The sequence below is a fragment of the Dreissena polymorpha genome, chromosome 11, assembly GCF_020536995.1.
Source record: "Dreissena polymorpha isolate Duluth1 chromosome 11, UMN_Dpol_1.0, whole genome shotgun sequence".
NCBI classification, from domain to species: domain Eukaryota; kingdom Metazoa; phylum Mollusca; class Bivalvia; order Myida; family Dreissenidae; genus Dreissena; species Dreissena polymorpha.
The window spans coordinates 53,819,337-53,843,738 of NC_068365.1; the positions used below are offsets into that span (position 1 = coordinate 53,819,337).

A 24,402-nucleotide genomic window follows, 5' to 3' on the forward strand; every position below is an offset into this window, starting at 1 on the left:
AAACTTGGTAAAGATATAATGCTAATAAACAAAATCACCAATTTTGAAGACCATAGATAAAAAAATTGAGTTGGAATGTAGACAAGAATTATTTTGCAATTTTTTTAACTTGAGGGCTATTATTCTAAAAACCTTGATGCCATACGGCTGGTCATCAAACTTTAATGAGATATTATGCAGACAAACATTATCACAAAGTTTCAAAATGATTAAAACTTTTTTTAATTTTTAAGCGGACATTGTTTTCCTCTATGCCGCTGTCATCCTGGGCGCTGCTTGACCCCCCTCCCGCCTACAGCAGGTGTTGTCATGTTATGACCTGTTTAAACAGATTTTTTTTTAAAGCAAAAGGAGAGAAACAATTTGACAGACTCAATAAAATGTTCCATGGTCACGCCATTTTCTAGGCCTTTTTTTGCTTTATAATCTTCAGAGAGCCTGAACATGAATAAAATAAAATGAAAAAATATAAGAAAACGCATGAACATAAACACATAATAGACATCAACAACAGCTGTGTTTAAAAAACACAATGCCCCTTGAAAAGTGTTATTTAAAAGAAAAAAGGTCTGTCATTTCGTAAAAAATTTAATGGACCGGAACAAAAGTTGAACTTTATCTGTAAGCCATGTAGGTAAACTCACACACCACAAATAAGGTCAGTATCTGAAAACGTTCAGGAAAAGTACCGGAAAATTTCTTAGTTCTTTCTAAACAAATTTCTTTTTTTTTACTTCTAAATTTGCCCAAAATCAACAAACTCAAACTTGACCTCAAAGTCATGCAGGTAAATTCACACACCCAAAATCAGTTCAGTGCGAGTAAAATGTCATCCTTCCTGGGGCATAGCAAAAAAAGTATCAGGCTTAAACATGTTATCCAATTAACACTAAGAAATTCATTAAATGGTTTATATCCATAAATAAAGTAATATCTGATAATAAATGCATGCATTTCCAATCAACAATACATGTGTTAGGAAAAACTATTATTTCAAACAAGAGCACCGCTTAACGAGTGCCAACGCTCCGCTGCGGGTGCAGTTTTGAATAAATGAAAGCTTGTCAGAAATTATTATTAATTTTTTTTAGAGGTCACAGTCACCTTGACCTTTGACCAAGTGACCCTAAATTTGGTATGGGGTGTAGAACTCATCAAGGTGCATCTACATATGAAGTTTCAAAGTTGTAGGTGGAAGCACTTTAATTTTAGAGCCAATGTTAAGGTTTTAGCACGGCAGACGCCGGACGACGAGCTGGCTATGACAATACCTCGGGTTTTCTCCAAAAACAGCAGAGCTAAAAATATACAGGCATCTGCAATTCAGAAATAGGGAGCAATAACACATCTTTAATAAACAATAAATAAACAATATGAAAAACAACAATGCAAGTTTTTTTTTAAACATAAAATCATAAATTACAATATACACATGTAGTAATATATTACAATATTATTGTAACTTGTGTCATAAATAACTGACTAGTTTCAATGTGAATCAATTTGAATGTACTGCATTAACATTGATTTCAAGTTACTACATTTACAGTGATTTGAATGTACTGCATTAACAAATGATTTCGATGGAGTGGATCAACACAAAAGTCCAGCGTTTGATAACTAATTGTTGAGCATTGTATGATCATTCTAACATACACAACAGTATGTATTGGTTCTGTCCAAGAAATAGGTTTCAATGTGTGTCACAAAGTCTTCAGCTATTGACTCAATCCAGATTCAAGAAATTGAATTCAACTAAGAACAAATGAAAATGGAAATGTTCCTGCAGCTAAATTAGATCTTTACAAATCATTCAAAGTATTTATTGATTACATAATAAATATTTTAAAGCATGTGTATGATCTTATATGGAAAATAATTCAATTATCAAATAATATGTTTACAGTTCAAAAGTCCAGGCCCAAGGTATTATCAACCAATTATTTTTACATTATAATGTCGATGTCATTCGTTCTGTATAGTGTATTATGCTTATTCAAAGTCATGTTTGAGTATGTTTGAGTATCGGACCACCATGTCCTTTCAATGTTGAAAACATTGAGTTGATTTCTTTTGTTGTAGATGTATGTATAACTTCTTTTAAAATTAGAACAGTACACAGCAGGTTACTGTATGATAAAAACAATAAATATTTAAATGCTTAAGTTATGAAAATGCCATTTACCCATTTTCAAGAGGTCGCAGTTTTCATCCAATCTTTATGAAATTTTTTATGAACATTTATGTTTATGTTAAGTCATCATTTTATATGTTAAGTTAATATTACAAACAAACAGCAAACAAAAACTTCATTCAGCATTGTTACAAAAGCAAGATAACTAATTAATTGAAAACTAACCATGAAGAGTTTCTTGTGTGTGACAGACGTGACTACATGTCAGATTATAGATCTATAATTACCAGTTAATTGTAACAAACAAAACCAAACATTTGGTAGGCAAGGAATTCACAGTACAAAAGCAATACATATATCATGGTCCTTTTGTAGGTAATAATGTGGATAAAGTACTTCAACAAAACAACACCTGATTTTTTACGGGACTACAAATGCATTAAAATGCATGTCTTAGTTGTAAAAACAGTTAAGAAATATAACTGTGGTTCATTTAGAAAAATGTATTGACTGGTGAAATAATATTCAAAATAATAATTTTATAATACTTTGTAGATCCTAAACGTCTTATTCGTGAACACATGTTTGAAATATTTAGCGTATTCGGGCGTCTGTTTGCGGACCTCGTCACAGAACCGTGGTGTGGAGCTCTTGACCAGGCCGGGCTCCGACTGACCGCTGTCAGGGATCTGGACATAGGGACAATAGAAAATAAATGAGTTGCGTTCTGAGAAAACTGGGCTTAATGCATGTGTGTAAAGTGTCATCCGAGATTAGCCTGTGCAGTTTTCGCACAGGCTAATCAGGGATGACACTTTCCGTCTAAACTTGATTTTCAGTAAGGAGGGACTTCCTTGAAACTAAAAATACCATAAAAGCAGAAAGTGTTGTCCCTGATTAGCCCTGACTAGGCCTGTGCATTCCTATAAGCTACCATGGGGGCCTAAAAATAATCAGGAATCCATAAAATTGGACTAAATTCACATGCCCTGCGTCACCTACCCCTCCATTCAAGATGTCGCTCTGGCATAGTTGATAATGGTGTCTGCCTAGCCACTGGGGGTCTAAGGTCGGATTTCAACTGTGGAACCGTTTTTTGAGATTTTCCCCTTAAAAGACACCAAGCACAGTCAATATCTAGCAAGTTACCTACCACTTCATTGACAATATCTAACAGGTCACCTACCACTCCATTGTCAATATCTAGCAGGTCACCAACCACTCAATTGACAATATCTAGCAGGTCATCTACCACTCAATTGTCAGTATCTAGAAGGTCACCTACCACTCCATTGTCAATATCTAGCAGGTCACCTACCACTCCATTGTCAATATCTAGCAGGTCACCTACCACTCCATTGTCAATATCCAGCAGGTCATCTACCACCCTATTGTCAATATCTAGCAGGTTACCTACCACTTCATTGTCAGTATCCAGCATGTCACCTACCACTCCATTGTCAATATCTAGCAGGTCTCCAACCACTCAATTGACAATATCTAGCAGGTCATCTACCACTCAATTGTCAGTATCAAGAAGGTCACCTACCACTCCATTGTCAATATCTAGCAGGTCACCTACCACTCCATTGTCAATATCTAGCAGGTCACCAACCACTTCATTGTCAATATTTAGCAGGTCTTCTACCACTCCATTGTCAATATCTAGCAGGTCACCTACCACTCCATTGTCAATATCTAGCAGGTCATCTACCACTCCATTGTCAATATCTAACAGGTTATCTACCACTCCATTGTCAATATCTAGCAGGTCACCTACCACTCCATTGTCAATATCTAACAGGTTACCTACCACCCCATTGTCAATATCTAACAGGTTATCTACCACTCAAGTGTCAATATCTAACAGGTTACCTACCACTAAATTGTCAGTATCTAGAAGGTCACCTACCACTCCATTGACAATATCTAGCAGGTCACCTACCACTCCATTGTCAATATCTAGCAGGTCACCTACCACTTCATTGTCAATATTTAGCAGGTCATCTACCACTCCATTGTCAATATCTAGCAGGTCACCTACCACTCCATTGTCAATATCTAACAGGTTATCTACCACTCAAGTGTCAATATCTAACAGGTTACCTACCACTCAATTGTCAATATCTAGCAGGTCACCAACCACCCCATTGTCAATATCTAGCAGATCACCTACCACTTCATTGTCAATACCCAGCAGGTTACCTACCACTTCTTGTCAATATCCAGCAGGTCATCTACCACTCCATTGTTAATATCTAGCAGGTCATCTACCACTCCATTGTCAATATCTAGCAGGTCACCTACCACTTCTTGTCAATATCTAACAGGTCACCTACCACTTCTTGTCAATATCTAACAGGTCACCTACCACTTCATTGTCAATATCTAGCAGGTCATCTACCACCGCTTGTCAATATCTAGCAGGTCACCTACCACTCCATTGTCTAGCAGGTTAACTACCACTCCATTGTCAATATTTAACAGGTCACATACCACTCCATTGTCAATATCTAGCAGGTCATCTACCACTCCTTGTCAATATCTAGCAGGTCATCTACCACTCCATTGTCAATATCTAGCAGGTCAACTACCACTCCATTGTCAATATCTAGCAGGTTACCTACCACTCCATTGTCAATATCTAGCAGGTCACCTACCACTCCATTGTCAATATCTAGCAGGTTACCTACCACTCCATTGTCAATATCCAGCAGGCCACCTACTACTCCATTGTCAATATCTAGCAGGTTACCTACCACTCCTTGTCAATATCTAGCAGGCCACCTACCACTTCATTGTCAATATCTAGCAGGTCATCTACCACTCCTTGTCAATATCTAGCAGGCCGCCTACCACTTCATTGTCAATATCTAGCAGGTCATCTACCACTCCTTGTCAATATCTAGCAGGCCACCTACCACTCCATTGTCAATATCTAGCAGGTCAACTACCACTTCATTGTTAATATCTAGCAGATTACCTACCACTCCATTGTCAATATCCAGCAGGCCACCTACCACTTCATTGCCAATATCTAGCAGGTCATCTACCACTCCTTGTCAATATCTAGCAGGCCACCTACCACTCCATTGTCAATATCTAGCAGGTCATCTACCACTCCTTGTCAATATCTAGCAGGCCACCTACCACTCCATTGTCAATATCTAGCAGGTCAACTACCACTCCATTGTCAATATCTAGCAAGTTACCTACCACTCCATTGTCAATATCCAGCAGGCCACCTACCACTTCATTGCAAATATCTAGCAGGTCATCTACCACTCCTTGTCAATATCTAGCAGGCCACCTTCCACTCCATTGTCAATATCTAGCAGGTCATCTACCACTCCTTGTCAATATCTAGCAGGCCACCTACCACTCCATTGTCAATATCTAGCAGGTCCGGTAGACGGCAACCGCCACGTGACGGTGCCAGACAGATGCTGTCCTCTAGGATAATGTAGTCTGTCTTGTATTTCCTCATCAGCTCATGGACCTCCTGGGGTTCACGCTTAGCATAGTACTGGTACAGCTGGCAGGGAGAAAGTGATGTTTAATACTTTAATCTGTGGATTCATGTAAATTCATTAACATGAAATTTCACAGATACCAAAAAAAAGGCGGATTTGTTAGATCTTAAATGTTTGGATGCTTTATAATGTGGGATATAAGGCTATGATAGTAAATAATATAATTAGTTGAATATTTTATGTTGTGTTTGAATGGATCCATAAAATAAAAAAATAGGGTCCAAGCTCTTGTAAACGAGTATATGCCGTCCACAATCTCAACTGTTCCATATCTATTTTGTATTAATATTCTTCCAGAAATAATTAAAAATCAACCATGCCAAACTTTGTGAATTTCATGAAACAAGTCAGTGAGTGACAGCCCCCCCAGCCCCCCCCCCCCCCCCCCCACACTCCCATCCCCAATCCACAACACTGCCTCCCACCTCCTTTGTCTTGATGCGCAGGTGTTTATCCTCGTAGTGGGGGTGGTTGGTGATAGGTCTCCCGGTGCTGAGTTTGATGCCTGCCATGAGCTGCATGCTCCCGGTGAGAGATGCGGCCGGCGCAGTGTTGGACCTGGAACAGTCATCATCCAGTTGGTCAAACGTTTAACCCTTACTTAAACTAACCAAGTTTTGATAAAGATTTCTTGTTCTTTGCACTTAACTTTTTAAATTTGTTAACTTTGTTCAAAAACCTGGTAAAAAAGTATTGTTACTTGATCCACTCCATGAGCTCTACTGTGTCTGGGTCCCAAAACTCCTTCAGATCTTCCAGTTCCTTGAGGGCAGGGGGCAGGGCCTGGAATAGAGTAGAGTGGGTTGATAAATAAATAGAGGGGATAACACAGTAGAGAGGGGGGAATAAGATGGGCAGAGCCTGAAATAGAGAAGAGTGTTACAGACTTAAGTTGGGGAATAAAACAGAAGAGGGGGGTATAACACAGTAGAGAGAGGGGTAACACGGTAGGGATAGGGGTAACACATGGGGTAATGCATATGCATTAAGTGTCATCCCTGAGTAGCCTGAGTCCTCGGCACAGGCTAATCAGGGACAACACTCTCCGATTTTATGGTATGTTTTGTTTACAGAAATTCCTTTCTTAGAAAAAATCCAGTTTAAATGGAAAGTTTCGTCCCTGATAAGCCTGTGCAGACTACACAGGCTAATCTGGCACGACACTTTACTTACATGAATTAAACCCCAATTTCACAGAGCAGGGCTTATATGTACAATGTTGACTTACAATTGCCAGTAAGAGTGCAAGTACTGTAATGGTGGTCAGATGTCGGGCAATCTGTACCTGCAATTACATGATTTTGAAAAATGTACATACCACTATATGAAAAAAGCTACATCAAGAAATATGAAAATTCCTGGAAAAGTAAAGTTTTAGAACCAGAACATATGCTTTCCAAAGTGATGTGCCAATATAAAGTTTATGACGACAAATCCCTTAAATTCCCAATTATAAAAATTTGGTACAATTACAATCATGGCCATATTGGTCTTACATTTGTGCAATCTCAATTTTGATCAAAGGAAAAAAACAAAGTTTTGTTCTTTTGAAGAAGATTGTACATACACCATCATCGCAAACAATACATTACAATACATACCCCATCATGGCAAACAATACATAACAATACATACCCCATCATGGCAAACAATACATTACAATACACATAAAAACACATTTAGTTATCAACTATCTAACATTGAAGCATCAAATCTAATTAAACTGAACAGAGATCAAACCTTAATCAGAACATCAATTATTTTTCAGAAACTTGCTAGAGTTGCACCTTATTGGCAATATGTCCATATTAATGTATAATGCAATAAAAATTGCTGCTAGAATATGTTTTTCAACAATGCTGAAAAGTATGCAATAAATTTGGAATTATTGCGCCCTCAATGGAGCACCTGCCCTACCTCGACTTCTTGGAACAGTATTAACAAACCTATTCTTGGACTGAAGATATGAATAATTACTTTTGAGTTTATAAACAAGCTGAATAGTGTGATTGCTTATGTGATTAAAAACTGTTCTAAATAAATATTGATATATTTATAGGTGTTAACTGCCATGCCTGACATAATTTTCATGCAATTTTTTAACAAGAAAGTTCTAAGAAAATTCTTTATTTTAAGACTTGAGTCTAAGATTGTTGAGAATGTACAATTGCCGTACCACGACTTCCTGGTTGATCCTCAGTCTTCCCAGCATGCACTTCCACGTCTTGAAGTCACCCACGGCAAACGCTGCCAGCACGCACATGTACGGAGTCCACAGGTACTTCATGCGCAGGGTCGACATGCCGAGAGCACCGAAAAACACTGCCTGGACTGGAGTTGGGCAGTATGAAGATATTTAGTTGCAATAAATTTGATGAGCCGCACTGTGGGAAAACAGGCTTTAATGCATGTGCGTAAAGTCTTGTCCCAGATTAGCCTGTGCAGTCCGCACTTTCTGCCTCAACTGGATTTTCTTTGAGATAAGACAGCCTTTAAACATAAAATTCTATGAAAGAAAGTATTGCCCATGATTCGCCTATGTGAACTGCACAGGCTAATCAGGGAAGACACTTTACACACATGCATTAAGCCCCTTTTTACCAGAACGCGGCTAATTTGTATTGAAGAATTAGATTGAATCATATAAGAAGAAATAAAACATTTAAACATTTTCTTAAAGTTAGACCACACTGATATATCTGAACGTTACACTAGTTTCTTTCATTGCTAAAATTCAATTATTCTGTGAAAATATTTGAAATTGACTAGTATTTACTTGACTTAATATTCATCATTAAATATGTATACAGTGTGAATTAATGGTAATGACCCCTATGATTTGTTATATTTGTGTTCTTTTGAATGCACATTTGTTCTTCAAATAATATCATGTATCTAATATTATAAAACAATAACCCCGGTCATTCTATTTGTTATTGGTCATTTTAATGGTACGAGAATTTCAGAAGTATCATTAAAAGAGAACATGAAAAAGCAGTAAAAAGCTTTATAATCTCAAAGTATGCTTTAAATGTTTAACATGACCTCAAGTAGAGTAACTGATAAAACTTAATAATGTAAAATCTTTGAAAAGTTCTCCTCTCCATTTATCAATAAAAAAAAAATTCAGAAGAAATGCCAATATTCGCTGTCAATATTGATGAACAAACCACCTGGTTAAGTCACGTGACTAAAATCTAGGGGTTGAGAGAATGACAGGAACTCTCTAAACCACAAATCTTTGTTTATTGATAGATCTTTTGATTTGAGTTATTGATTGTTTTCTATGTTGTAGAGTCTGTCCTCTAGTTCTGGTATCCACTGACGACCTCTACTCACTGGCATGGAAAGCGAGATCTGGTCTGGCAGACAGCAGGTGGCTGTGTTTAGGTACAGGGTGATCCTTGACTCCTACATCATGACTGTGGTTGCTGTAGAACACACACAACACTATAAGTGGCGTTCCTGATTAACCATTTACCAAGCAGATACCAATTTTGATCTGGTTTTAGTCCCTTAGAAAATCTAATTTAATAAAGGACCTTTCTTAAAAGCCCATAAACACTGGAAATAAAGGAATATTTCGTACAATATTTCGAAAAATAAAGTGTGTTCTTTATAACTATAGCCAAAACTTCAACTCTAAATGTGGTCTCGTAAAATAGATTTAATGCAATACAAAATGTACGTGTCCTACAACGTATTTCATGTGAATTTCTCGATAACGATTTCCAAACATTTACGAGCAAACGCGAGATTGGCTTCGGGCAACATCAGAAGCACCATGTAGTTCTCATGAATATGTCGTTCTTCCAATGCTGCCCGAAGCCAATCTCGCGTTCGCTTGTAAATATTTGGATATTGTGGCGGGAAATTGACATGGAATATATTGTGGCACAAAAAAATAAAAACAAACATTTTGTATCTCGTTAAATCTATGTAACCATACCACATATAGCATTATATTTTTGGCTCTTGCTATAAGGAAAAATCATTTTTATAGGTTAACTTAATTTAAGGAAATATTTTGCGAAATATTCGTTTATTTTGAGTATTTGTGTGACTATTAGATTCAAGTTTTAAAGACCTGAAGCTCTATTCATATCTGGCCTTCAGCTTTATTTATATCTGACCTCCAGCTCCATTCTTATCTGACATCCAGCTCTATTTATATCTGAACTCTAGCTCTATTTATATCTGGCATTCAGCTCTATTAATATCTGACCCCCAGCTCTATGTATATCTGACCCACAGCTCTATTCATATCTGACCCACAGCTCTATTCATATCATACCTCCAGTTCTGCATGACTGCAATGAAGAGTACAGCCAGCAGTGAGAGATGGGTGAGCAGGTATATGGGGAACACGAGGAGCCGAGACATCCGTTCAAACGTGTCCAGCTGCAGGAATCCAAACGCCTCAATACACAGGTACAGTCTCGAGTCAAAGTCCCTGCAGGTAGAAACAAGAGCCTTTGTTGTAACTACAATAATATGAGTCTCAATCTGGGCTTGATGCATGTGTGTAAAGTGTCGTCCCAGATTAGCCTCTGTAGTCTGCACAGGCTAATCAGAGAAGACATTCTTCCCTTTTATGGAATGTTTTCTTTAATAAAGTCTCTTTGCCGAAAAATCCAGTCAAAGCCGAAAGTGATGTCGCACAGGCTTATCTGGGACGACACTTTACGCACATGCATTAAAGACCCTAATCCCACACCGCGGCTCATATGCATATCTTTGCATTTGCTACAGCAAATCTGATCCCATGAGAGGGAAAGATGACATTTATACAAGACCTGTATTATTGTTCACTTTCTGAAACTATTAAAACAATTTAAATTAACATTATGGAAACTGTTTTGCTCTTAAACAATTCTTAATTCTTTACCCCTTATAGAAGCACTTTGATACGTTGGTTATCCCTTAGAAAATCTAATTAAAGCAATATTCTTTAAGTGAATCAAGTTTTAAAGGCTTAATTTCCAACCTTAAGATACTGATGAGCATGCAACCAGCATAAAACCTGAACAGCCTGCGAGTAACTGGTTTTATGCTGGTTGCAAAAGCCATTACCACTTTGCTTCTCAGGGGGGAATGGGTAAATAAGGTTATAAATACTTACCAACCATTTAAAAAAAACATTGTATTCATCAATTCTTGCTACAATGGTTCATTATGCAAGACACATTCTATGCATGATAATGAAAGGGGAGTGTAAGGGACATTTCATACAATTTCATACAAATAGAAAATGTATACTGTATATTAGATCAATTACCTTGGATTTCCAACTCCAAATTTGTTGAGCAAGAATTTAAATATATGCTCATCTGCCTCAAGCCTTAAGACAGTCTGAAATGCACAGAATATTTTCTAAATATCTGAAAAATAAAATATCTATAAAATATTCAGGCTAACATGCATCAGGCATCAACATAATGTTTTGTAAACAGTATGGGATCATGTAACCCAATTTGACTGACATTGTGTTCAACTGGAATTTATCAATTTGATAAAGACGTCTTTTAAATGCATCCCAAAGAAACTGAAATTAGAATTAATCACTAAGATTAGTTACCATGTCAATACTGAGAGACATGTGTGTCCAATTAAGAAACAAAAATAAAGAAAAAAAACATCTCTTTGAAAAACAATGGTCTGGGAAAAATATATTTTATGGTCATGGAACAAATCAATGTTCTCTTCATAATTTCAGTTCACACACTGTAACTGAATAGGGTATATTTGTTTTTATTATATACCTGTTTAATGCTTTTAACAAAATACAGGTTGTATCAATCGTTGAAATAAAAAATCCCGTATTACGCTACTCGCTGTTTCCAATTCCGTATTACCATACTAGCCGGACTACTTCGACTCATTAACTGACGTCACATTACACGCACCGAAAATAGAAATATTTTATATTACGAAATATATTACATAGTAATGTGACGTCATTTCTGTCACAAAACACAAAAGTTTTATCTAAACTCTGTAAGGACATGTCGGACGTGGTGTTTTTTAACAGTAAACTATGTGTTAAAAACGTATTTTGGAGTGTGTTTCGATAGGAATACAATAAAATAGCGTGGTTTTAACTAAGTTTCGATAAAGACATGGAAGATAGAAGTGGAAGTGCATATCGTTTAAACGTTTTTGTTATAAACATCGAATTAAAGTTGTCAACTTAATTGTTAATAAAAATTGGATTAACGATGGCATTAAGGTAAGCGTGTCGGAAACCTGTGTTTTCCCGGTTCGAATGTTTACACGTTAATTTACATAAACTGTATTCATACGCGTCTTAAATAAACTATGGCGTACCGTTTTAGTCATTGTTTTGTCAGTTTTGTTAAAGTAAAAAATACATTTGTTAACTGTTTTCGTTAGTTGTTGTGTATAATAAAAGGAATATTACGCTACTCAATTGTTCCCAGAGTTTGTATCACTCTCGTGGCTTGTGCTATTTCGCATCACACTCGAGGCTCCGCCTCTCGTGTGATACGTCATCACACAAGCCACTCGAGTGATACAAACTCTTGGAACAATTGACTAGCGTAATATTCCGTATGTATTTGTATTGAAAGTGGTGTATTGTGTACTTCATACATGTTGCTCCTTTATATTTCTGTACAAATCTCATATCAACAAAATACATTTTAATAGCTTCAAAAACTTTGGCATGGAGTATGGCTTATTAAAATCATTCTTCTTTATTTTTTGCATTGATAAATGATTTGTTGAATCATGGTACTTTTCAAGTATGGCCATATTTTTGTGGTAACTGTAGTTTCTTCCAAGATTAACAACTATAAAAACTAGTCCATAACATAGTGATTTAAGGATTGATCTCACAGATATTGTTCTATATTTTACTACTCATGATAAAATCAACCAGTGATAGAAAATAAATGATTTGTGTTCTGAGAAACTGGGCATAAAACATGTGCGTAAAGTGTCCTCCCAGATGTGCCGTCCACACAGGCTTATCAGTGACGACACTTTCCGCGTAAATTGGATTTTTGCTAAGAAGAGACTTTATTTAAACGAAAAATGTCATAAAAGTGGAAAGTGTCGTCCCTGATTAGCCTGTGCAGACTGCACAGGCTAATCTAGGATGACACTTTACGCACATGCATTAAGCCCAGTTTTCTCAAAACGGGACACATTATTACAATATGCCCAGACAGGAAACTAAGGTAGGCCAGCCAAATGGTGAGAAATGCCAAAACCAAGTACATGTCATAATAATCCAATACCCTTTTATGATCCTGAATCTGTATGCTTTTTTAACCCTTTCCTCATTAGAAGCAAAGTGAAAATGGCTTTTGCAACCAGCATAAAACCAGAACAGCCTGTGAGTAACTCGCAGTCTGTTCAGGTTTTATGCTGTTTGCTGTTCATCAGTATCTAAGGGTTGGAAGTGGAAGCCTTTAAAATTTGAATCTATTAAAAAAAAGGTCTTTAATTAAATTAAGCTTTCTGAGGGACTTCAAATGCGTCAAAATAGGTATCTAAGTGGTAAAGGGTTAAAATAAACTGATTCACTGCTGGAAAACTGATTCAATTTGTTTTATGCTACTTGCCCGGATAGCCTACCAATTTTTTAAATTGACTTGCACGGACCTACATGCCCCTGGGAAAGGGCAACCACTAATGTCTATTCCTGTTAACAGTGGCTTGTTACCTTGGCAGCAATGTTGAGGATGATCATAAGGGTGAGAGATGTAATACTGTAGAAAGCCACCTTGAATATGCGGCTTGGAATGCTGCATGGTGTGAGAGTGTCACCCTAGAAATGTAGAAACATGTATGAGTCTAGCCATGGGAATATGGGGCTTAATGCATGTGTGTAAAGTGTTGCCTAGATTAGCCTGTGAGGTCAACAAGGGCTTATCAAGGACGAAACTTTGGCTTAAATTGGATCTTCCCTAAGAGGTGCCTAGTTTTTCAAGAATAATACCATAAAGCGGAGAGAGTCGTCCCTGATTTGCCTATGTAGACTGCACAGGCTAATCTGGGACAAATCTTTACGCATATGCATTAATCCCCATTTTCGCAATGCAAGGCTCATTTGATAAATCATCTCTTATAAAAAATAAAAAAAGACAAACCTGAGGTTTCTTGAACTCTCACCTGAGAAACTGTAGCTCAGAGGTATACTACTAGAAACCTCTTGTCAAAGGTTACCTATGACTACAGAGGAATAATGTGGAAACAAACATTGTAGGGTACCCCTGTAAGATAATACCTACCAATATTTAAACTGTTGAGGCTTTTTATTTCAGAGATCATGTTTTGAATGGATTTTCTTTATGTGCCTATATAAATCATCTTACTCCTGGGGCAATGCCACTTTTGACCCCAGGGGTTAGATCTGAAGAAACTGTGTAGAGAACCATATCTGATGTTCCATACTAAATATCAAAGCTCTGGGCCTTGTTGTTTCATAGATTTTAATTGTTAGTCTGTTATACAATCAACTAGTCTGTTATACAATCAACTAGTCTCTTATACAATCAATTAGTCTGTTATACAATCAACTCCAATTGACTCAAACTCAGTTGGCTCCATTTTTTTCTTAGCTCTCAGTATTCTAAAACAACAAATTATTATACTCATACAATTTTTTCTTAATTGGCTCAAATTCGCAAGAGTCATGATGGCTCCAAGTTATTGCTCATTCCTAGTCACAATTTTCACCCCTCGGGCTACTGTTCCACTGGCATTATTTGAGCAAAATTTGAAGATGTCTAGCTTATGCTAAACACTGAATATGAAACCTATGGGATTTGCCGTTTTAGACATGTAGATTATTTATGGTTTTCCCCACATAAGTCTTTTTAAAACCAGTGCCATGGGGGTGTGAACAACTTTAAATTCCGAGTCATTATTTCAATCATTTTTATGGAGGAGTGATGGATAATGATACCTTTAAACGATGAATGTCTTGGGCATTGCTGTTTCAGACAAAACAAGAGCATTGCATAACAGGTGCCAACGCTGTGGGTGCAGTTTTGAATAAATGAAAGCTTGTCAGAAGTTGTTTTTTTATAAAGAGGTCACAGTGACCTTGACCTTTAACCTAATGATCCAAAAATAGGTGTGGCATGTAGAACTCATCAAGGAGCAGCAAGATATGAAGTTTCAAAGTTGAAGGTGGAAGCACTTTGATTTTAGAGCCATTGTTAAGGTTTTAGCACGGCGTAAGGCGGAAAGACACGGCAAGCTAACTATGACAATTACTCGGGTTTTCTCTGAAAACAGCCGAGCTAACAAATTGTAAGGTTTACCCTACATAGGTCCATGTTATACAGGTGACACAAGGGTGGGACTTGTTTTGAGCCCAGGAGCATAGTTTGAACTAATTATGTGCAGCACCAAGATCCTATAATACAATATAAAAAAAAGTTCCGTGTTCGGAAACATATGCCCCCCAAACTGAGCTTTGAACTAGTGACCTCAATTTCAATGGGGATCATCTACTGTCCAAGACCTATGCACATGTGAAGTATCAAGCCAATCAGTCAATTTGTTAACAAGTTATTGATCAGAAATTATTTTCACACTTATTGTGACAGTGACCTTGACCTTTGACCTAGTGACCTCAATTTCAAGGGGGTCATCAATTGTCCAAGGACAATACACATATGTAGTATGAAGCAAATCGGTCAATATGTTGACAAGTTATTGATTGGAAATGATTTTCACACTTAACGTGAAAGTGACCTTTGACCTAGTAACCTCAATTTTAATAGGGGTCATCTACTGTCCAAGACCAATGCACATGTGTAGTATGAAGCAAATCAGTCAATTTGTTGACAAGTTATTGATCAGAATCGATTTTCACACTTATTGTCACCGTGACCTTGACCTTTGACCTCAATTTGAATAGGGGTCATCTACTGTCAGAGGCCAATGCTCATGTAAAGTATCAAACCAATAGGTCAATTCATTGACGAGTGATTGATCAGAAACAAACTAGTCTACCGACAGACAGACAGACAGACAGACCAACAGACATCCAGCAAAACAATATACCCCCTCTTCTTCGAAAGGGGGCATACAAATTCAGGGCTTACTGTTTCAGAGAAGATTGTTGAAGTTGTGATTTGTAAAATCTATTTTAAGCCTTGTTGACCTACATACGCAGCGGACTGGAGCAATTTGAAACAGGGTCACATAAAGATCATTTTAGTGAAATTTCTTGAAAAAATTTAGGTTAAATATAGCTTGAAGAAAAAAGATTACAGGCGTCCAGATGTCCAGACTTACACAAAGACGCACAAAGGACATCACTGTATCCCAATTCCTCACCATTACAACTTTGTGCTCAGGTAAGATTAAAAGTAAAATGAGATAAAATGATACATTTTTGCAAAATTATGTAGAACTCACATAATTTGTTAAAAAGCTATATCATTACAGTGACTATGTTGATGTTTGCTTGGTTGGATTTTTCAATCACTGATGTTTTACAAACTCTAATATACATTAGCACTATTCTATGCACTCTGGTGTACACATCCACTATTCTATGTACCTTGATGAACACATCCACTACTCTATGAACCCTGATATACACATCCACTATTCTATGTACCCTGATGTACACACCCACTATTCTATGTACCTTGATGTACACATCCACTATTCTATGTACCCTGATATACACATCCACTATTCTATGTACCTTGATGTACACATCCACTATTCTATGTACCTTGATGTACGCATCCACTATTCTATGTACCTTGATGTACACATCCACTATTCTATGTACCTTGATGTACACATCCACTATTCTACATACCTTTATGTACACATCCACTATTCTATGCACCCTGATATACAAATCCACTATTCTATGTACCCTGATGTACACATCCACTATTCTACATACCCTTATATACACATCCAGTATGCTACGTACCCTGATATACACATCCACTATTCTATGTACCCTGATGCACACATCCACTATTCTATGAACCTTGATGTACGCAACCACTATTCTATGTACCCTGATGTACACATCCACTACTCTATGTACCCTGATGCACACATCCACTATTCTATGTACCCTGATGAACACATCCGCTATTCTATGTACCTTGATGTATGCATCCACTATTCTATGTACCCTGATGTACACATCCACTATTCTATGTACCCTGATATACACATCCACTATTCTATGTACCCTGATGCACACATCCACTATTCTATGTACCTTGATGTACACATCCACTATTCTATGTACCCTGATGTACACATCCACTATTCTATGTACCCTGATGCACACATCCACTATTCTACTTAACCTCATGTACACATTCACTATTCTATGTACCCTGATGTACACATCCACTATTTTACGTACCCTTATATACACATCAAGTATGCTACGTACCCTGATATACACATCCACTATTCTATGTACCCTGATGTACAAATCCACTATTCTACATACCCTCATACACATCCAGTATGCTACATACCCTGATATACACATCTACTATTCTATGTACCCTGATATACACATCCATTATTCTACATACCCTGATATACACATCCACTATTCTACATACCCTGATATACACATCTACTATTCTATGTACCGTGATATACACATCCACTATTCTACATACCCTGATGTACACATACACTATTCTACATACCCTTATATACACTTCCAGTATGCTACCTACCCTGATGTACGAAAACACTTTTCTATGTACCATGATGTACGCTTCCACTATTCTACGTACCCTGATGTACACATTCATCCAATATTCTATGTACCCTGATGTACACATCCACTATTCTACATACCCTTATATACACATCTAGTATGTTACATACCCTTATATACACATCCAGTATGTTACATACCCTTATATACACATCCAGTATGTTACATACCCTTATATACACATCCAGTATGTTACATACCCTTATATACACATCCAGTATGTTACATACCCTTATATACACATCCACTATTCTACATACCCTGATGAACACATCCACTATTCTACATACCCTGATGTGCACAGTCATCCAATATTCTACATACCCTGATGTACACATCCACAATTCTACGTACCCTTATATACACATCCAGTATGCTACGTACCCTGATATACACATCCACTATTCTATGTACCCTGATGTACACATCCACTATTCTATGTACCCTGGTGTACACATCCACTATTCTACGTACCCTGATGTACACATCCAGTATGCTACGTACCCTGATATACACATCCACTATTCTATGTACCCTGGTGTACACATCCACTATTCTATGTACCCTGATATACACATCCACTATGCTACGTACCCTGATATACACATCCAGTATGCTACGTACCCTGATGTACACATCCACTATTCTACGTACCCTGATGTACACATCCACTATTCTACGTACCCTGATGTACACATTCACTATTCTACGTACCCTGATGTACACATCCACTTTTTTTATACGTACCCTGATGTACACATCCACTTTTCTTATACGTACCCTGATGTACATGAGCAGGAAGGTAGCTGGTATGAAGCTCATGACCAAGGAGCCCAGGATCATAGTGTTCACGTTCTGGAGTACACACACGGCCAGGAGGGATACCACCTCACAACCTAGAACCACCCTTACCTGTAAACACAGACAACAACCAGGGCCAGTATTTACTATGGTCTAAAGAGTAATCTTAACTTGAGTTGAACTGAAGTGGAAAATTGGAGATGAAATTATGTAAGCTAATTTTGATGACTTAAGAGTAAAAAGAGGTCATAAATGGAACATATAAGCAAAATATAGTAAATTTAATGTGTACATCAGTTTATCAATATAAAATGAACTATGCATTCATAGCCACCGACATCATGAATTGTATAAGGTTTATTCTATGTAATAAAGTTTCCATCATCGCCAGGGTACACCAAAACCTGAGTCATTTTTTACTGATAAATCATCTGCTTTATAAATGATGCGTTCTCAACAAAATTTTAGTCCAAATCATGAATAAGGCCACAAAACTGCTTTAACATCAACACTGTTATCATTATCAAATGCAATGAATATTCTTCAGCTAAATGGCAGCAGTTTTGACAGAGGTCAATGGATCACCCTTGTGAAAATACAGACAAGCCTGACTCTAGGAGACTGGGGCTTGGCGCTGTTCCAAGGCAATGACCCCAGCTTTATTCTACTATGTGTATAATGTTGTTATGTATTGTGCCAATCTGTTTTGGCACTTGGTCACTTGCCTTTAATAAAGGACCACGAAAATGTGTATAATAAGAATGCAATACAGCTTCAACAGCTGGAGTTTCACTTCTTTATATTGTAAGTAGTGCCTCCCTAGGCTAATCTTGCATGGCATTTACCTTCTCAACTGGATTCTTGCTAATAAGAGCCTTCCTTTAAACAAAAAACACAATAAAATCGTAAAGTGCCGTCCCTGATCAGCCTCTGGGAACTACACACGCTCATTAGGGACAACACACAGGGTTTTTTCTGCCTATTTTGGGAAAAGGAGTCTGACCAAATTGGGAATTTTTTATCGACAAAATTGGCCATTTTGGGAATTTTTGCTTCAATGAAACGGCTCATTTGGGAAAAAATTGTGAATATATCATGCTTAAATAATTCAGTAGTTTAACAAATAAATTTGTTTTTATTTGTTATTTTGTTTTCTTTATATAAACAGATGCAATATTGGGCATGTTCAACGTTTATTCAAGTACTGCAGTTTTGTTTTTCAGTTACAGTTACACTCTGAGATAAGAACTGAACAGTCAAAACCTTATAGCAGATATTTTTTACCAAAACAAACACTGGTTAGTCACACTAGTTATAAGACACTTCATTCTTAAAAAAAAAAAAGAATGTTTTTTTTCTTTTTTTTTTTTTGGAAATTGGGATTATTTTTTTTTAATTTCGATTTGGGATCGGGTCCGTTTGCTTTGGGAACGCCTCCGTTTACCGGAGGCGTAGACAGTGCTGAAAAACCCCTGACACATAATTTAAACCCTGTTTTCCCAGAGCAAGGCCCAGATGGAATGTTCACTCACTTTATAAGCGGGGACCATGTCCAGAATCCAGACTCCAAACAAGGACAGGGCTTGAAGCAGCATGATAAACTGGTTGAACTGCCAGCACAGGCAGAATGCGAAAGTTGCAGGCAGGATCATTCCAATGCCAAATTTCTGAAAGATAAAGCAGAGGCTCTGACTCTGGGCTTAATGCATGCGGTTTAATGGCATTCCAGATTAGCCTGTGCCATCTGCGCAGGCTTATCAGGGAAGTAGTTTTCAGTCTGAACTTTTCATCAAAAGACTTTCTTTGAACAAAAATTTCCATAAAAGCTGAAAGTCCTCCTTGATTAGCCTGTGTAGACTGCACAGGCTAGTCTTAGACAAGAATTTAAGCATGAAACATGTGTAAGTGATTAACAGCAATTATACAGTGGTCATGCTGAAATGGAGGCACCAATGAACTGTGCAATTTTGTATTGTATACTTTTTTTAAATAACATTTTCTAAATTTAAATTCCTAAGTGTTTATTAATCTTGTTTCTTCTTTTTTTAATTTAAAGGGATCTTTTCACGGTTTGGTAAATTGACAAAATTGAAAAAAGTTGTTTCAGATTCACAAATTTTCGTTTAGTTATGATATTTGTTAGGAAACAGTATTACTGAACATTTACCATAGTCCAATATAGCCATTATATGTATCTTTTGACGATTTGAAAACCTAAAAATTATAAAGCATTGCAACGCCAAACGATTGAATAATTTGGAGAGTTCTGTTTTTGTCGTTTAAATTTTATGAAACTATGAAGATTGCTTATATCAGGTATAAAATACTTACACTGTGTATACCCGGCGGAATAGTCGAGAGGGCTAATGTGTTTTTACTTCAGACTAACTCCAGGACTCCGGGGGTCACTGGTTCGAGCCCTGGTACCGGCTTCTTTTTTTTCCTTTTTTTAATTTTATTCTTGATTTTTTACTGGAGCTTTTAAGATCCAATGTTTACATTTATCAATATAAAGCATATAATGACAAACTTTAAAATATGCCAAAATCTGTGAAAAGGCCCCTTTAATAAGAAGGTTATTCTAAAATATGTGCACTGGATAGCAACACTATTGACTACAGTAAAGGATAGACCAAAGTAGTTCAGTTGGGCACTTGTGGACTTACATACATGATTCCAACCATACAGACGGATGGAGAGGCTAACAAATGAAACAACCAGCATTTTGACACACAAATTGTCATGACTGGACTGTGCTGATATATAGAGAATAACAGGTTACTGTCCCATCATTTTGTAATATATCAGGCGAGGCTTAGAATAATATAACGGTGAGGCGTCATTTTATTCGTGCCGAGTCTGATATATTACAAAACGATGGGACAGTAATCTGTTTTTCTTTTTATCATACCACATTTTCCTAAAAATCTGCAAAACATTATATTTTTTATATTTAAAATGTACGGATCCTCGCTGATTTTGCTGATCCGGCTTTTACACGTAGACATATGGCGTTCGAAAAGACGACACGAATAATCGCTTTTTTTAAACATCTTATAGAGAAAAAAAATGTTTGCACTACGAATGGGAAGAGTACATCCGCTTTAATTATATACGTCTTGAATTGGAGATCAGGAAGGGACTGCAGCGACAAATTTTATCGAAGAAAACACTTCACCGAATACTTTGGAGACGCCATTTTGGAGATGTGTATTGAAATTGACATTTTGATGATGGTGTCAATATTGACATAAGCGTGTTAAATCATTTGTTTAAATAGTTGAGGATTAGTATACAGTTATCATTTGTCTTGAATTTCTGTGCAACACTTGTGAGTGCAATGAACATATCGATATTTAAGATTTATTGTCCCATTAATGACGTCATTTAACTTCTGTAGTGCGGGCTGTGGTGATTTTTAAAAAATAAATGTTTTTGTGATTTATGACTTTAAACTAGAATAAAATATGTACGTTCTTGGTATCAAATTGTTTGTTTTGTTGAACCTGATTCATGTTGATAGAAATTGTTGACTTCATTGCAAATCCCACGTAACTCCAACCATTGACTGATATAAGAACTTCCTGTTGACCATGATATAAAACAAGAGGGCCATCAGGCCCTAAGGCGCTCACCTGAAAGCCAAAGGAACTAGACTATTCTGAAAAAATGCAAGCTGATTCATGAAGGTTATTTAGGACCAAAAAAGTGACTTTTAACATGTTTTTTTTTATATTTGACCTTGTGACCTAGTTTTTGAGCTCATATGACCCAGCTTCAATCTCTGGCAAAATTTCATTGGGACAAATGTTCTGACCAAGTTTCATGAAGATTGGCCAATAAATGTGGCTAATATAGTGTCAACAAGTTTTCACTAAAGCCATATAAGGACAACTGCCCCCCCCCCTGGCGACCATGTTTTTCAACAAACCATAACCAGTTTCAAACTCACTCAAGCTATTGTTAGAACAAATGTTCTGATCAAGTTTCATAAAGATTGGATAATAAATGTGACTTCTAGAGTGTTAACGAGGTTTTGTAGTAAATAGCCATTTAAGGAAAAATGCCACGCCTCCTTGCGGCCATGTTTTTTAACTGATCTCAACCATTTTTGAACTTAGCCCAGATATTATTAGTTCAAATATTCTGACCAAGTTTCATGAGCATTGGACCACAAATGTGACTTCTAGAGTGTTAACAAGGTTTTACCATACAGTAAAGCCATATAAGGAAAACTGCCCCGCCCCATGGCGGCCATGTTTTTCATTCAACTGGAACCATTTTCGAACTCGTCCAAGATATTATTGGGACACATGTTTTGACAAAGTTTCATGAAGATTGGACTAAAAATGTGACTTCTAGAGTGTTAACAAGGTTTTACAATAGCCATATAAGGAAAACTGCCACGCCCCCTGGCGGCCATGTTTTTCAACCAACCGGAACCATTTTCGAACTCGTCCAAGATATTATTGGCACACATGTTCTGACAAAGTTTCATGAAGATTGGACTAAAAATGTGACTTCTAGGGTGTTAACAAGGTTTTACTATAGCCATATAAGGAAAACTGCCACGCCCCTTGGCGGCCATGTTTTTTAACCAACCGGAACCATTTTCGAACTCGTCCAAGATATTATTGGGACACATATTCTGACAAAGTTTCATGAAGATCGGACAATAAATGTGACTTCTAGAGTGTTAACAAGTATAATATAAGGAAAACTGCCACGCCCCCTGGCGGCCATGTTTTTCAATCAACCGGAACCATTTTCGAACTCGTCCAAGATATTATTGGGACACAAGTTCTGAGTAAGTTTCATGATAAATGTGGCCTCTAGAGTGTTAACAAGGTAAATGTTGACGACGCACGACGCACGACGGACAAAAGGCGATCACAATAGCTCACCATGAGCACGTTGTGCTCAGGTGAGCTAAAAATATATCAGGCTACGTTATATCAGGCAGATATCAATGCGGTGGTATAATAAAATATCTAAATGTCAACAACTTGGAGAGAAATGTCCAATAACACATTCCATGACAGAAAAGTCTATCCCTGTTTAAGATCTCTTTTTTCTTTTTATGTTGCATGACATCCAGTGCAGACTTCAAGGTTAATTTTGTTGGGGAAAGACATTGATGTCAACTGAGCCTAGTAGCAAGCCAATTACTGACTGCATAAATAGATATGAAATTTACCATAGAAACAAATGTCTTGTTTCATTTTTATACCATAGTGCACTAAGAAAGAGACTGATCAGACATAATTTCAAGTAAAGCTTGTGAAGGAAAAAACTTTTTTTTTATTTCACCATATATTGTCAGAATAACGAGTTTCACGCACAGAAGTTAATAAGCATCTTTGAATTAAGGGCACTTATTCATAGACATATTTATTTAAACATAAGAGATGTAATCAAGAAAATCAAAATGTGTCCTTCTAATCTGCTTACACTCCAAAACATGGCTTGCTTAATTGACAGGTAGATAATAAAGTACACTTTCAGTGGCGCAACACCTTTATTGGCTGTAAAGCGCTATAAACAGATTACCATGACACACAACCCATTTCTTGAAAACAAAAATTTTAAAATTCGAAATCCACTTATATAAGTGCCCCATAAATTTGCCATATTTTGAAAAAACATGAAATTTTGTGTAGACAAATATTGATGATTTTACAGTAATCTGACCCATAACTGTAGAAAGAGGCCCGCCTTACCTCCTTGGTCTTGCTAAGGTTCGGTTTGAAGTAGAAGGATATGGCTGCCACCTGTACCCACAGGAACGGAAGGGAGAAACTCTCCCTCAGTGGGATCACATACTCCACCCGCGTGGTATCCAGTCTGAATACGAATGAGCCTCGCTCTGAGAAAAGGGGGCTTAATTCAGTTGCGTAAAGTGACGTCCCGAATTAGCCTGTGCAGTACACACAGGCAAATCAGGGACAACACTTTCCGCCTAAACAGGATTTTGGCAAAGAAAATAAACAAAAAATACCATAAAAGCAGCTAGTGTCATACCAGATTAGACCATGCCAACTGCACAGGCTAATGTGGTATAACACTTTACACACATGCAATAAACCCTGATTTTCCAGAGGGAGACTAAAATACAGAATACATTTCTTATACATGTTTAGCACAGACTGTGTCTAGTGTTGTCCCAAATCAGACAG

At 37.1% G+C, this 24,402-nt stretch overlaps 1 protein-coding gene across 2 annotated transcripts in view; it reads right to left on the reverse strand.

The window, feature by feature from the left end:
- Positions 1–378: 378 nt before the first annotated feature.
- LOC127851282 (probable C-mannosyltransferase DPY19L3) overlaps positions 379–24,402 on the reverse strand; it is a 71,291-nt gene continuing 47,267 nt past the window's right edge. For both annotated transcript variants that reach the window (XM_052384968.1, XM_052384969.1), the window contains exons 6-18: positions 23,947–24,070; positions 19,759–19,893; positions 18,206–18,337; positions 13,358–13,462; positions 10,946–11,019; positions 9,962–10,120; positions 9,007–9,098; positions 7,844–7,998; positions 6,896–6,952; positions 6,368–6,450; positions 6,093–6,225; positions 5,514–5,669; positions 379–2,823 (exon numbers count right to left, since the gene is read on the reverse strand). In XM_052384968.1, coding sequence (XP_052240928.1) covers positions 2,674–2,823; positions 5,514–5,669; positions 6,093–6,225; positions 6,368–6,450; positions 6,896–6,952; positions 7,844–7,998; positions 9,007–9,098; positions 9,962–10,120; positions 10,946–11,019; positions 13,358–13,462; positions 18,206–18,337; positions 19,759–19,893; positions 23,947–24,070 — 1,555 coding nt within the window. In that variant the 3' untranslated portion in view covers positions 379–2,673. The remainder of the gene's footprint in view (positions 2,824–5,513; positions 5,670–6,092; positions 6,226–6,367; positions 6,451–6,895; positions 6,953–7,843; positions 7,999–9,006; positions 9,099–9,961; positions 10,121–10,945; positions 11,020–13,357; positions 13,463–18,205; positions 18,338–19,758; positions 19,894–23,946; positions 24,071–24,402) is intronic.